Here is an 11,693-nt window from a genome sequence, read left to right as displayed (position 1 = left end):
AACCATGCAGCACACCTCCATCACACTCACTCAGGAACTCAACCCTGCAATCAACTCCAGTGCCAACTCTATCCACCATCTATATAAGTGGTATCATCACAGGACCTAGCCACTTAAGACACCACATCATAGGCTCATACAAATGCACATCTACTAATGTGATCTATGCCATCAAGTGCCAGCAATGTCCCCCGCCATGTATATTGGTCAAACTGGACAATGTCCATGACAAAGGATTAATGGACGCAAATAAGATATTAAAAATGGTAACATACAGAAACCTTTTGGGTAATATTTTAACTTGCCAAGGCTCAAGAGAAACTGCAGAACTTGCTTTCATTTACAAATTTTACACCTGTAATCAAGGTTTGAACAAAAACCCTGACTGGATGGGCCGCTACAGTCTAAGGATGTTAAGGACTAGTCGACTATCCGATAAACATTTGCTTATCAGATAATTGAGTCAACTAGTCGATTCCCCCCTTGCTACCTTTATCAGATCAAGGCAGCAAAAGGGGCTGGGGGGGAAGAGAGAGAAAAGGGCGTATTTCAAAGCGACAGTGCCGCACGGAGCTCATATCCAGGCTCTGTGCAGCGTTGCCACTTTGAAACGCCACAGCAACGTTTGTGTGGAGCCTGGGGTCAGCTGGGGACTCCCCAGCTTTTTCCGGGTTCCAGTGCAGCACTCAGAGCCCGGGATCAGCTGGGGCATCTCCAGCTGATCCTGGGTTCTGGGGAAATGCCATGCGGGATGCCAGAGTCAGCTGGGGAGTCCCAAGTTTATCCAGCCTCCACATGGCATTTTAAAGTGGCAGCGCAGCATGGAGTCCAGGGTCAACGAGGGAATCAGAGTCCTCCACTGACCGCAGGCTCCACAATGGCCCTTCTGCTTTGAAATGCACAAGAGCTCCCTCACTGGGAGCTCTTCTACATTTCAAAGCTGGCAGACACATGCAGCCCGGAGTCAGCAGTATTTCCCAGTGGAGGCTCTTGTACTTTTCAAAGGAGGAATGCGGGGTGTCTATTGACTATTCGAGTAGTCGATGGAAATTCCATCGACTACTCAATTACTCTATATTTAACATGCTTACTACATTCCACACCTTAATGACATCCATACCTTAATGGCATCAAAAGCTAAATACCAGGCACCTACAGCCCACTCTATTTCCCTAATTTAGAACAGATGCTAATTGACAAGGTTTCTCCACCACCACCACCCTCTCTGCATTTTATTTGTACCTTGGACCCCTTACTCCATTCATTTGAAGTGGGTTGTGCCCACAAAAGTTCACAATACCATCTACGTTTTTTTGTTGGTCTCTAAGGTGCTGCAGGACCATTTGTTGACGTTTTCTTTTTTGATGGTTCAGATTCTGTAGTTTCCGTGTCAGATCATTGCTTTTTTAAGATTTCTAAAAAGATGGTCCACATCTCATTGCTCAGATTCTGGGTTTCAGTACTATAGATGTCTTCAGAAATCTAACATTGCTACATTCTTTGTATTTTCATGGATGTGTTCTTAATGAAAACGAGAGGAGACATGCAAGTCTCTCTCAAGAAGCCACAAATGTAATTAACACATTCTTTTAGAACAAGCATTAACAGCATGGAAGCATATTCTCTGGAATGGTGGCCAATGTTTAAGGGGACATATTAATATCTGGCATGTAAATACATTGTAATGCCTACCACAAAAGTGCCATGTGAACACCTGTTCTTGCTTTTAAACAACAAGATAAAAATTATCTCCTGCAAACGTAAGCCAACTCGTTTCTTAGCTATTGGCTGAGTAAGTAGGACTGACTGGACTTGCACGCTCTAAGTTATACATGTTTTTTATCACAGTTATGTAACAATCACAGTAATATCACTTTCTAGTACTTGTATGGCAAACTGAATACAGTACACTCTGTATTGTGTTATAACTGAATAAACTCCCAATTCTATTTCACGTTATTTCTTTACAATTCTTAGATACACTTTTTTCCGGTCTCAAGGGAACAAAGTGTCTCTACACAGAGCCAGTGTAGCTTTCCTTTACATTTGCAGTCACCTTTGCAACATGAGCTCTAAATTTAACATTGAAGAAGTTACTTCAAATTTGATTCCTTCTTAAAGACAAGTATTTTGACATTCAGTGACAGCTATTTTGTATGAATATGTGGTATACATTTATTTTCTTTACCTTCTTACATGTGTGAGAACACTTGGACCAAGATAAGTAAATGGGTGCCTGAAGTTAAGCTTCTAAATCCAAGTCTAAAAGCCCTATACATATTTCAGCAGACTCAAGAAGTGCATTTCAGTATTTATTTTAGATGTTTAAGCTCTCGCACTAGATTTTACAAGCTGGTGAACACTGGCAATATTATTTCTCCCACAGAACTATAACCACACATTCCCAAGACAGTATAAATATATGGTTGACCTAACATTAATACACATCACCATTTTATCAATTACATAATAAAACAAATTATCAAGTATCCAAATATTAAGTTACGCAGCTCAAAAGGCATACAAAATATTATAGGAGATCTGCCTACTTGATAGCAGAAACTCAAGGGGGGGGGGGGGGGGGGGGAAGAGGGGAATCACACTTTCAACAACGCAATAGTTGGTAAACAATTTTCAAGAGGTACAGTAAAAGAAATTACAAGATCTTCAGAAATTTTGATTAAGAATTGTTTTAGCTACAATAACTAAGCATTTCTACATTTTAAAAAAATATTTACTAAAGTAAAGGGTATAATCTATACTTCCTGCACAAGACAAAGGCAACATTTTACTAGAAATATTAAATAACCCTCCCATCCTTTTCAGGCCCTCTGTTAAGTTGCACATGAAGTGCCAACATAATTTAAATGTAAGGCTTTTTGTTTGGAGACATTAAAGACTTTGTGTGCTTCTGTACAATGTAAAGAATTTTCCACATGTGTTACCAGAGAATTGATGTATTTGTAAAATGCAGAGGTTTAAGATAATGGGAGGAAAGGGTTACAGAAAGACACCTAAAAGTCACTGTAAGTCTTAGTTTAAAAAAAAAACAAAAAACAAAAACAAAGACTGTGCAAATCCTGATATTCTAGTGCGATCGTGGGAGACATACATATATAGTGAGAGCAGATTACCATATACACCCTATCCTCAATATTGAAATGACTGTAGGGAAAAAGACAAAGTAAGGTCCAGATGATTGTAGTTCATGCATCACAAGAACTACACTAATTTACAGAAAAAAATAGATATTGTGCTGGGTTTTTTGGCACCTAACCTCTCTACACTTCATACTGTGACAGATATTATTAGGAAATAGATGAATTAAACTTAACTACATGATTCAAAGATAGCTCAATTGATACAAATTATGACAAAGACATTTCAGAGACAGCATACAGCAAAACATTTACTAGTTCTCCAAACAGATATTAACCTACACAGACAAGTTGCATTTCTGCCATACTTTTAGCCTATAAAGGCTCCTAAGGAAGCTTCATTTAGCCTATTTATCAGCCCTACACATTTTTCTGTATGTAGTTTGCCCAATTCAAATTTCCATCTTCTACCTTCAAAGCACAGACAGCCTGGCTTTACTGAATACAACAGTTGTTTCGGTGACCATTGGAGTCTTTAAAACGCAGGCGCATTTTGGGACGATATTTCTCCAAATACAGAAGCTGCTTGCTATTGAAGGCTCCACGTCGCTTCCTAAATGACAGAGATAGTTGTTAGAAGATCATCTTTAGAAACAAAAAGGTCACTTCCTGAAATATAGTTCCTGAAATAACATTAACGGGAAAAAAAGTCATAAAAGCAGTTCTTAAAAATGGCTGAGGGCAAACAATGGCATGGTAGCAAAGGAAGGTTGGGTTTTTTTTTAAAAATGTAGTACCAAATTTCAGTCACTGTAGTTTTTAAATCTCCTACTCAGATAACATCAAATTCTGAATGCCTCACCAAATGTGCTCTAAGGCAAAGCTTTTGCACAATGATCATTCTCCAGTCTCTTGGGAAACCCTCAGGAGGAAAGTTTCATGTAGCTGTAGGCACTATCAAACCTGTTCTTTTGCTCTAAAGCATGAGTCAGCAAAATACAGCCCATGACGCAGATCTGGCCTGCTGAAGATTTGGATCCAGACTGTTATGCCCCCAATGGGACCCTCAGGCAAGCTTCCGGTCTGCTGTGGCCCCACATGCTGCATAAAGAGGCCAGCTAATGGGGCCAGTGTGAGCATCTCCATACAGTGCACCCTTTAGTGGCAGGTGGTTTTGCATGGCATGCCTCGAGGGGAGGGGAGTCCCTATGCACTTCCCCGCCTCCAGCCCTATCCTTGCAACTCCCATTGGCCAAAAACTCAGCCAGTTGGAGTTGCAAGAGCAGTGCTTGCAGAATATGGAGACCTGCTGCTCCTCCCATCCCCACTCCCCAAGGATGTGCTGCACAGAGATGCATACACTGACCCCAGCAGCCAGATTATTTGAGCAGCCTTTGGGTCCTTTTGGACTGCCAGTTGCCTACAGCAAGCACCTCCAGCCAGAGCTTGCCCCTACTGCATTCCAAACCACCTCTCCCAGGGTCATCATCCCCTACTGCACACAACCCCTCTCCCAGATTCCACATCCCCTCCTGCACTCTCATCTCTTACCCATAGTTCCTCCATCCCAGATCCCACACCTGCTCCACCTGTAGAAAAGTGCAGCCTGTAATCACTCAAATTTTAGGCGTGGTGCCACCCCTCCCCCCCAAAAAAATTACTGCCTACCCCTGCTCTAAAGGAATATTAACGACACTCACTTTGTACCTCATTGATAAATTCATTCAAAATACTAAGTTACTGGGAAAAATGTACTGTATTTGAGACAAAAGGTGGCAATAGTGATAACAGCGCACACAGAGTGCAACCCTAAAAAAAAGGGCCACAAAAGTGCCTTCTACCCCCCCAATCTGAACACATGGTTACCTTGAAACTCAATTTTTTTAGTATGGTATGGTTTAATGCTCACCTACCCTTTTTGCTTGAGTTAGGCCCTACTTATAAGTACCACCCCAAGCAAGCCCCAGTAGTGGCTCTTGTGCATTTCAAACATTGAAATGCTGCATGGACCCTGGGGCCAGCAGGAGACTCAGTCCCCTGCTGGCCCCAGGCTCCATGCAGCACTTCCGCTTTCAAAGGTGCAATGCCGCTGCTGCGCTCCTGCCCCCTCCCACGGAGCTGGAGGGAACTGGCTTTTAAGTTAGCTCCCCCCAGCACCCCTTCCTCTTCTCTCCCCCTTGCTGCTTCTTTCTGGTACAGGCAAGCAAGGGGAGGGGGAACAGCTAGTCGACTAGTGTGTCGAGTATCCAATAAGCTTTTGCTTATTAGATAATCAACTAGTCGATTACATCCCTAGCACAAAGCAGCAGGAGGACACGAGAGATTTAAACAGTAAGCTTAACACGCTGAATGCAAAATCAATTCAAAACTAGTCTGAATGGTGTCAGTGCCTCAAGTATAGCAAAGGCCAGAGAACTGGTAAGTGAAATCATCTATGTGTATGTATTCTTGAACAGTTATTGAAATGAGACTTACAATTCAAGAGGAATGTTTTTCTGCTCTCAGTACTACAGATTCAACCCAAGTTCCAAATGTGTGTTGCATACCTACCATCTTGCAAATATGACTAAAGAAAACAATATTTAGCTGTTATGTTTAGAAGCTTGTCTTTGCAATTATGAAAATTACAAAGATTGAAATGAGAGCCTGAAACATACATTATCTAACATTTCATATGGTTCATGTAAATTCATCAAGAGGATGCAATTTGGCCTACTAGCCAGGAGTGCGGTGTCACTCAAAACCTTTAATTGTTTTTGCAGTATTACAACTACTTTTATTTCCTTAGTTTGTTTAAATTGAAAGGCATAGTTTACTAGCACAACCACCGTATTCCCTTTATTGCCAAATTTCTTCCACAATGCTATTCTGTATATGGGTTGTTTGACAGAACAATCTCATCTTACTATCCACTTTAGCCCAAAAAAGAAAAATACAGACACTAGTTTAATACTTACTGCCTTATAAACTGCACTGCATCTTCATACTTCATTCCACACTCAATCAGTGCAAGGGCAACTAACACCGGAGCTCTGGAAGAACAAGAGAAATCTTTAGAACGTATATTGCAAAAATAAAATTTTAAACCTCAGCAGATCCCTTTCCAAAGCTAATAAAAATGGCTTTAAATGTAGCTCTCGATAACTGCTCAAATGCCAGCATTTACTGGATACTATACTGGGCAGCAGAAAAAAGAAAACAGTAGGCCCGAAGGGGGGGGAAGAAGAGGGGGGGGGGAAGAAAAATCTTACTCTTACTAGTCAGACCTAAGTCCCCAACACACATACACATAATATATATACACACACTCTTTCCCAGCTGTTAGTATGTAGGTGCTTGATTCTCGCCAAGTGAGATCGACAGCACCATCACCCTCCTTCTCACTACACCACATCCATCTGTGGCTGTAGTTTTAAGTCCTCCACCTACTAGAGGTTGGCAATATTTCCAAATGGTAAGAATTGAAAAGAGATAACAAAAAGGTGAGACCCTGAAAACAATTCAGATACTTTTGATTATAGAGCCAGACAAGAGAAGGAAAAAAATCAAGGTATGTGGCTTGTTGAACTAGTCAAATACTACTACAGGTTGAATTGCTCTTGTCTGGCACTCTGGTCCAGCAACATACATCGTCTGGCATGATTTTAGTTAGCTCGATGTCCACTTGTTGCTGTGGCCAAGCTTCCCATGGTCTCAAAGTTTGTTTTCAGCCACCAGTCCTGGCGCTCACTGTTCTGTGCTCTAATTTACCCCTAAAAGCCCAGTAAACGTGTCGGTAATGCTGCTAGACAATATTGCCCTCCCATGTTTCAGCAAATTCTCTGGTTGGCACTGGTCAGATCCCAAGGGTGTTGATAAAAAGGTTCAACCTGTATGAATATATTTAATATTTTTTCACTGGCATTTTCTGAATACATTTTCTATTTGACTGGCATATAGAAGGGGTCAAGTATTACTAGAAAGATTGAATAATGTATTTGACCAGCTCTTGTAGCAAGTTATATATTTTTAAAAGAGTGATTAACAAGATTGCAGTTAAAAAAATGAAACAGAAGTATGCTCTAAATAGCAAAAGTTGTTGTGAAAGGACATGGTAGCATAGGAATTGACACGCTATCTTCTAAGCTCAAGGCTTGCCTACACGGTGTTATTCAGGAATAGCTATTCTGCTTCAAAATTCACACCCTATTTTAATCCAGACTAATACTCATCCCTAGGGCTCAACAATTAGTGTAATCTACTCGCCATGGGCAAGTAGATTACAAGATGGAACAGCTGCGCAGCACGGTAAGCACATGCGCAGCACGCCAAACCACGCAGCTGGCAAGCGGGGTTCACCACCGCTTGGCGAGCCCTGCTCATCCCAGTGTATAAGTTCCAGGTAAATATCTGAGGCTTGACTACTGGATACTTCTTATATTGGCTATAAAGCACCATTTATGACAAACAGTTAAAAAAGCCACAGCCATTATTTTAGGGTTTCTTTTACCTCCCAAGACCAGCAACACAGTGCACAGCAATACAACAACCAGGTTCTTCACGGAATTTAACTTTCACGAGGTTTAGCCAATCATCAACAATCTGGTTGGACGGTGGAGCACCATCATCAAATGGCCAATCCTAAAAAGAAAGGCAATTTTTTTTCCCCGTATAAAGAATCAGATTCTACTATAACTAGGAACATTAACCAAAGTGAAGCAGTTTCCTCAATTGTCAACCCATCCTTCAGTTCAACCCCTTAAATTAATTAGGCTTAATGAAATAAAGTTGAATGGTATGATTTGTTATTAAGATGTAGTTCACTCAGACTAACATTGTCAAGATGCAAATAGCTTTATTCTTTTTTTACTTATGTTGGTTACCGGAATCCAAATCTGTTGAATATTAAACTGAAGTTTCAAAAAGGTTCATGCATGTTAATTAAATTGCTAACTTCAGTGGATATGTAGTTAATGTTCTCTGAATTATCTGCTTTTAATCACTAAAACAAATTCCCTTCTTTCAAGCTTGTACAAATCAGATTCTAAGAGGGATGAAACAGTCTCAGTGTAAGCAGTAAAAAAAATGGATTTTTCAAAATGCAGACATATATAATAAGGTATGTCCCATTAAGTGTACAATATTGTCTGCACAGCAATGCTACGTATCACTGGTGCCTAAAACTCACACAAGCTATTAGATCAATATGCTGGGATGTGCTGAACTACACCAGCTGGTAACAGTCCCCCGCACCAATCACCAGCTCCAATATGCAGAGCATTTGTAGCACTCTGATCACAAGGCAAGAAGGATGTGTTGCTAGTTATTCTGTGTGTCCACTGCCTAGAAATCCAAAGACTGCTCCACATTAGGGAATTCTCAACTTTTAAGTTTAGGCTGCTTTCTGGAACCTTTGCACTAGCTTTTCGGGTCTCAAATTTCCATCACTGCTATAGTCCGTTAAACGCCTGCAATAGCAACAATGGTGCTGTGGTTTTTAACTGTCTTTTACATAGACACACACTCCTGCCCCCTTTGTAACTGATATCCAGCCAAAACCCATCACCCATTTAGCCACCTGGCAGGTCTTGACCATCTTGTCCCCAAACACCCTTCAAGAACTGGGGATCTGAAAGGGTAACATACACGTGGGGCACGGACTTAAAAGCCCACTCCCCATGCTCACCAGTTGCCAGGGAGCCAACTGTCCTCTCCCTGCATACACTGTTACTTAAATGCATTTTATCATTGTCAGTGTTCCAACATTCTGTCCTTGGGCGGGTTGAAATATCTTATGTACAACACCAATATTGAGGTAGTGTGTGGATGTGCACCACCACCAATACCACGTTTATCTATAGATAAATAAGCATTCATACATGTGGAAGAAAATATATTAAAACAAAACACCTGTGTCTAGTTGTTGTGACTTAATGACTACAAAGGTGCTGTACAAAAGGTAGGGAATTAGCCTTCTTCCACTTGAGGAAGAGAAGCCCCAGAACAAATTAACACATGGCTTCAGTTTTTGTAGACAGATACCTTAGTTGCAAGCTCTTTGAAACATGCTTCATCCTACGGAACCAGGATCATACTACTTCTAACTCATAAGAGCTAGAACTCTACCACATAGCAAAGATCTGACCTTAATGCAATACTAATACATGGTAAATTGTAACATGGGATTTAAAAAAAAAAAAAAGTTATATTTAGAGTTTTAGATAAATGTAACACTAAAAAAATTCTATTAACAATTTTTTTCTTAAGCCATTAACACCTGTGTAAACTTTGTTTGAAATACAATCATGCAAATGTCCTCCTAGTGAACACACGAACACCCCCCCCCCCCCCCCCACACACACACCATGCAGCCTGCTTTCTTTCCCCCACTCCTGTCCAACCCAGCCTAACAGAGGACTGCAGCGAGTCAGGACACCCCAAACAAACTGCCCCCACCTCACTGCATAGATGCCAGCACCCACTCACCCCTTCTCCCCCCCCCCTCCAACTACCTCATGCAATCAACCCCTTACCTCCCCCTTCCCAACCCAGGATGATTGGGGAGACTGCTGGGTTTCTGCCTCTCCCCTACAGCAAATGGAACTTTCCAAACTCCCCACTTCTGACCCCCCCCCCCCCCCCCCCCCCCCCCCCCCGCAGCCAATTAATGATTCACTCCCTCCTCCTCCCCAGCCACTTACTGCCTCCTTATCTCAGCTGCTTATCTTGTCTGCTTTTCTGATCTGGGAGCTCTTCAGTTCAACACCATATTCAGCTGCTGTTTATAGGTGCGCACACACACCCCCCTGCGCTAGTCAGCTAAGCTCCCTGCCTGCACGAGTGCTTTGAAAATCTGAGCAGGGATCAGAAAATAGCTGCATGGCTACATAACCGCACAGCTTAGAGGAAACTCTGATCCCTATTAAGAACTCATTCAACAGTGGAAGTTGAGTGTAGAAAATGCTGCAGGAAGTCTTCAAAGATTAGACAAGCCCTGTAGTTCCTATATTTGAAAACTAACTTTTTGCAACTCTACTGCAGTGCTTACACTGGGTACCAGTGAACTCCAAGTGCTTAATGTTGCTCACACCTGATTAGCTAAAGTTTTAGGTCATTATGAACTTGCAGTAGACATTAAAAGCTTGTGAATGTTGCAGGTCTGATAAAACATTAGAGCAAGTCTTTTTAAGCCACTCACCAAAACCTGAATGCCCTCTTTTTCCACTGGTGCAGTGTCATATGTAGCTTCACATACTCTTACCACTGTGGTAACGCCATACTTCTTAAGTTCCTAAGAAGGAAAAAAAGTTTATAAATCAGCTGACATGACTCTCTCATAAGGAACAGCCAAGTATTTTCTGTACTTTAGCAGTATTAAACTAGAGATGTTATTGTACAGTCGTTTAAAGAATTAACCGATAAGCTAATGCTGATCTGTTAATCCAATGATTACACTCTCCCTCCCTACCTCAGTCTCAACAGAGCAGGGTGGCAGGGAGCGCAATGGCTGCCAGCCCTACCCCTGGGGGACTATCAAATATTCATGTTACCACTAAGATTACAAGAGGTTACATGATTATCTAACATCCCTAGTATTAAAACTTCTGAAATATGTTAATAAGACGGCTCTTCATCAACCCTCCCCCATTGTCTTCCATTTGGTGAACAGCATAGCTCTTGTTATTTTGTTGATTTACAATAAAGTAAACCAACATCAGATGGTAATCCTTTAAAACTTCTCAAAATACAGAAATTTGAGAATTCCATAGCCTTACTACCCTTCGTACCACTCAGTGCTAAACAGTGTATTATAGTATCAAGAGGCTTCAAACAGGATCAGGATCCCATTATGCAAGTGGTCTCTAACATTTTTATGTTAGAAATCACTCTCTGTATTTAAGGACAACCCAAGATCTATCCAGTCCCTTCCCCGAGGCCCCATCATGCTCACTCTATTCCTTACAGTATGGTTGTTCACAGTATAGGAGGGAGCTCTGGGCAGAGCCTGGGGCGCAGGAAGGAGTGTAGGATGCTGGCTGAGAGGAGGGTCAGGGCTAGGGCGAAGGGTGGAGTATGGGGTGCTGTCTACAAGCGAGTTGGGGTTGGTATATGGCTTCTCAATTTGAAAAGTTTCTTTATCAATGGTTTTCAACCCTTCATATGAGGACCCTAAAACATTTCAAATGGAGATGCCAACCTCTTTGGAAATCTTAGGTATGGTCTGCAGACCCCCAAAGGTCCGCAGCTCACAGACTGAAAGCCACTGCACTCTTTGCAACAAGCCTTGAAGCAATACAAAGTGTAATTAAGGGGTGAATTTGACTGGTTAAAAGCACATTACTATTAAATATGAGCTAGTCTATGCATTACATATATTATAAATATACATTCCATCCAAAAAAAGTCTTACCTCTATAAATTTGTTTAAGGTTGCATTGGTTGGATTGTGTGTGATAAGAAATCTCATGTTCTTGTAGGTGATTTCCACAGGAGCTGGGCGGTTCATTCGTGCCATATTAATTTAGTTAAAAAACATGCAACAAGATTGTGAAAGGATTAAAAAATTCTAATACAGAAATAATGTAGTGATACTGAAGTCTACTTCACTATACTCCA

The 11,693-nt window shown here is 41.4% G+C and overlaps 1 protein-coding gene across 2 annotated transcripts; it reads right to left on the bottom strand.

Annotated features, from left to right (window-relative positions):
* Nucleotides 1–2,299: 2,299 nt before the first annotated feature.
* PTP4A1 (protein tyrosine phosphatase 4A1) lies at nt 2,300–11,628 on the bottom strand. 2 transcript variants are annotated; one of them, XM_075923688.1, is made up of 5 exons: nt 11,488–11,628; nt 10,276–10,368; nt 7,588–7,718; nt 6,056–6,130; nt 2,300–3,707 (listed from the first exon to the last, which is right to left on the bottom strand). In XM_075923688.1, exons 1-5 carry the CDS (start codon nt 11,590–11,592, stop codon nt 3,572–3,574), a joined length of 540 nt encoding a protein of 179 aa, XP_075779803.1. In that variant the 5' UTR covers nt 11,593–11,628; the 3' UTR covers nt 2,300–3,571. The 2 variants fall into 2 exon arrangements, with proteins under 2 accessions (XP_075779803.1, XP_075779802.1); XM_075923687.1 differs by having other exon boundaries at nt 3,044–3,711.
* Nucleotides 11,629–11,693: the final 65 nt, after the last annotated feature.

Source organism: Pelodiscus sinensis, chromosome 3 (genome assembly GCF_049634645.1).
Source record: "Pelodiscus sinensis isolate JC-2024 chromosome 3, ASM4963464v1, whole genome shotgun sequence".
In the NCBI taxonomy this organism is placed as follows: Eukaryota; Metazoa; Chordata; order Testudines; family Trionychidae; genus Pelodiscus; species Pelodiscus sinensis.
Note: the sequence above shows the minus strand (reverse complement) of the source record. Positions and strands in the feature narration are given on the sequence as shown.

Bases quoted from the DNA above. Each gene is read 5' to 3' on its own strand.
- PTP4A1 (XM_075923688.1), bottom strand. From the start codon at position 11,592: ATGGCACGAATGAACCGCCCAGCTCCTGTGGAAATCACCTACAAGAAC. The intron at 6,131-7,587 runs GTAAAAGAAACC...TTGTTCTTCCAG, and splicing joins TGTGTTGCTGGTCTTGGGAG to AGCTCCGGTGTTAGTTGCCC. The intron at 3,708-6,055 runs GTAAGTATTAAA...TCATTTAGGAAG, and splicing joins GCAGTGCAGTTTATAAGGCA to CGACGTGGAGCCTTCAATAG.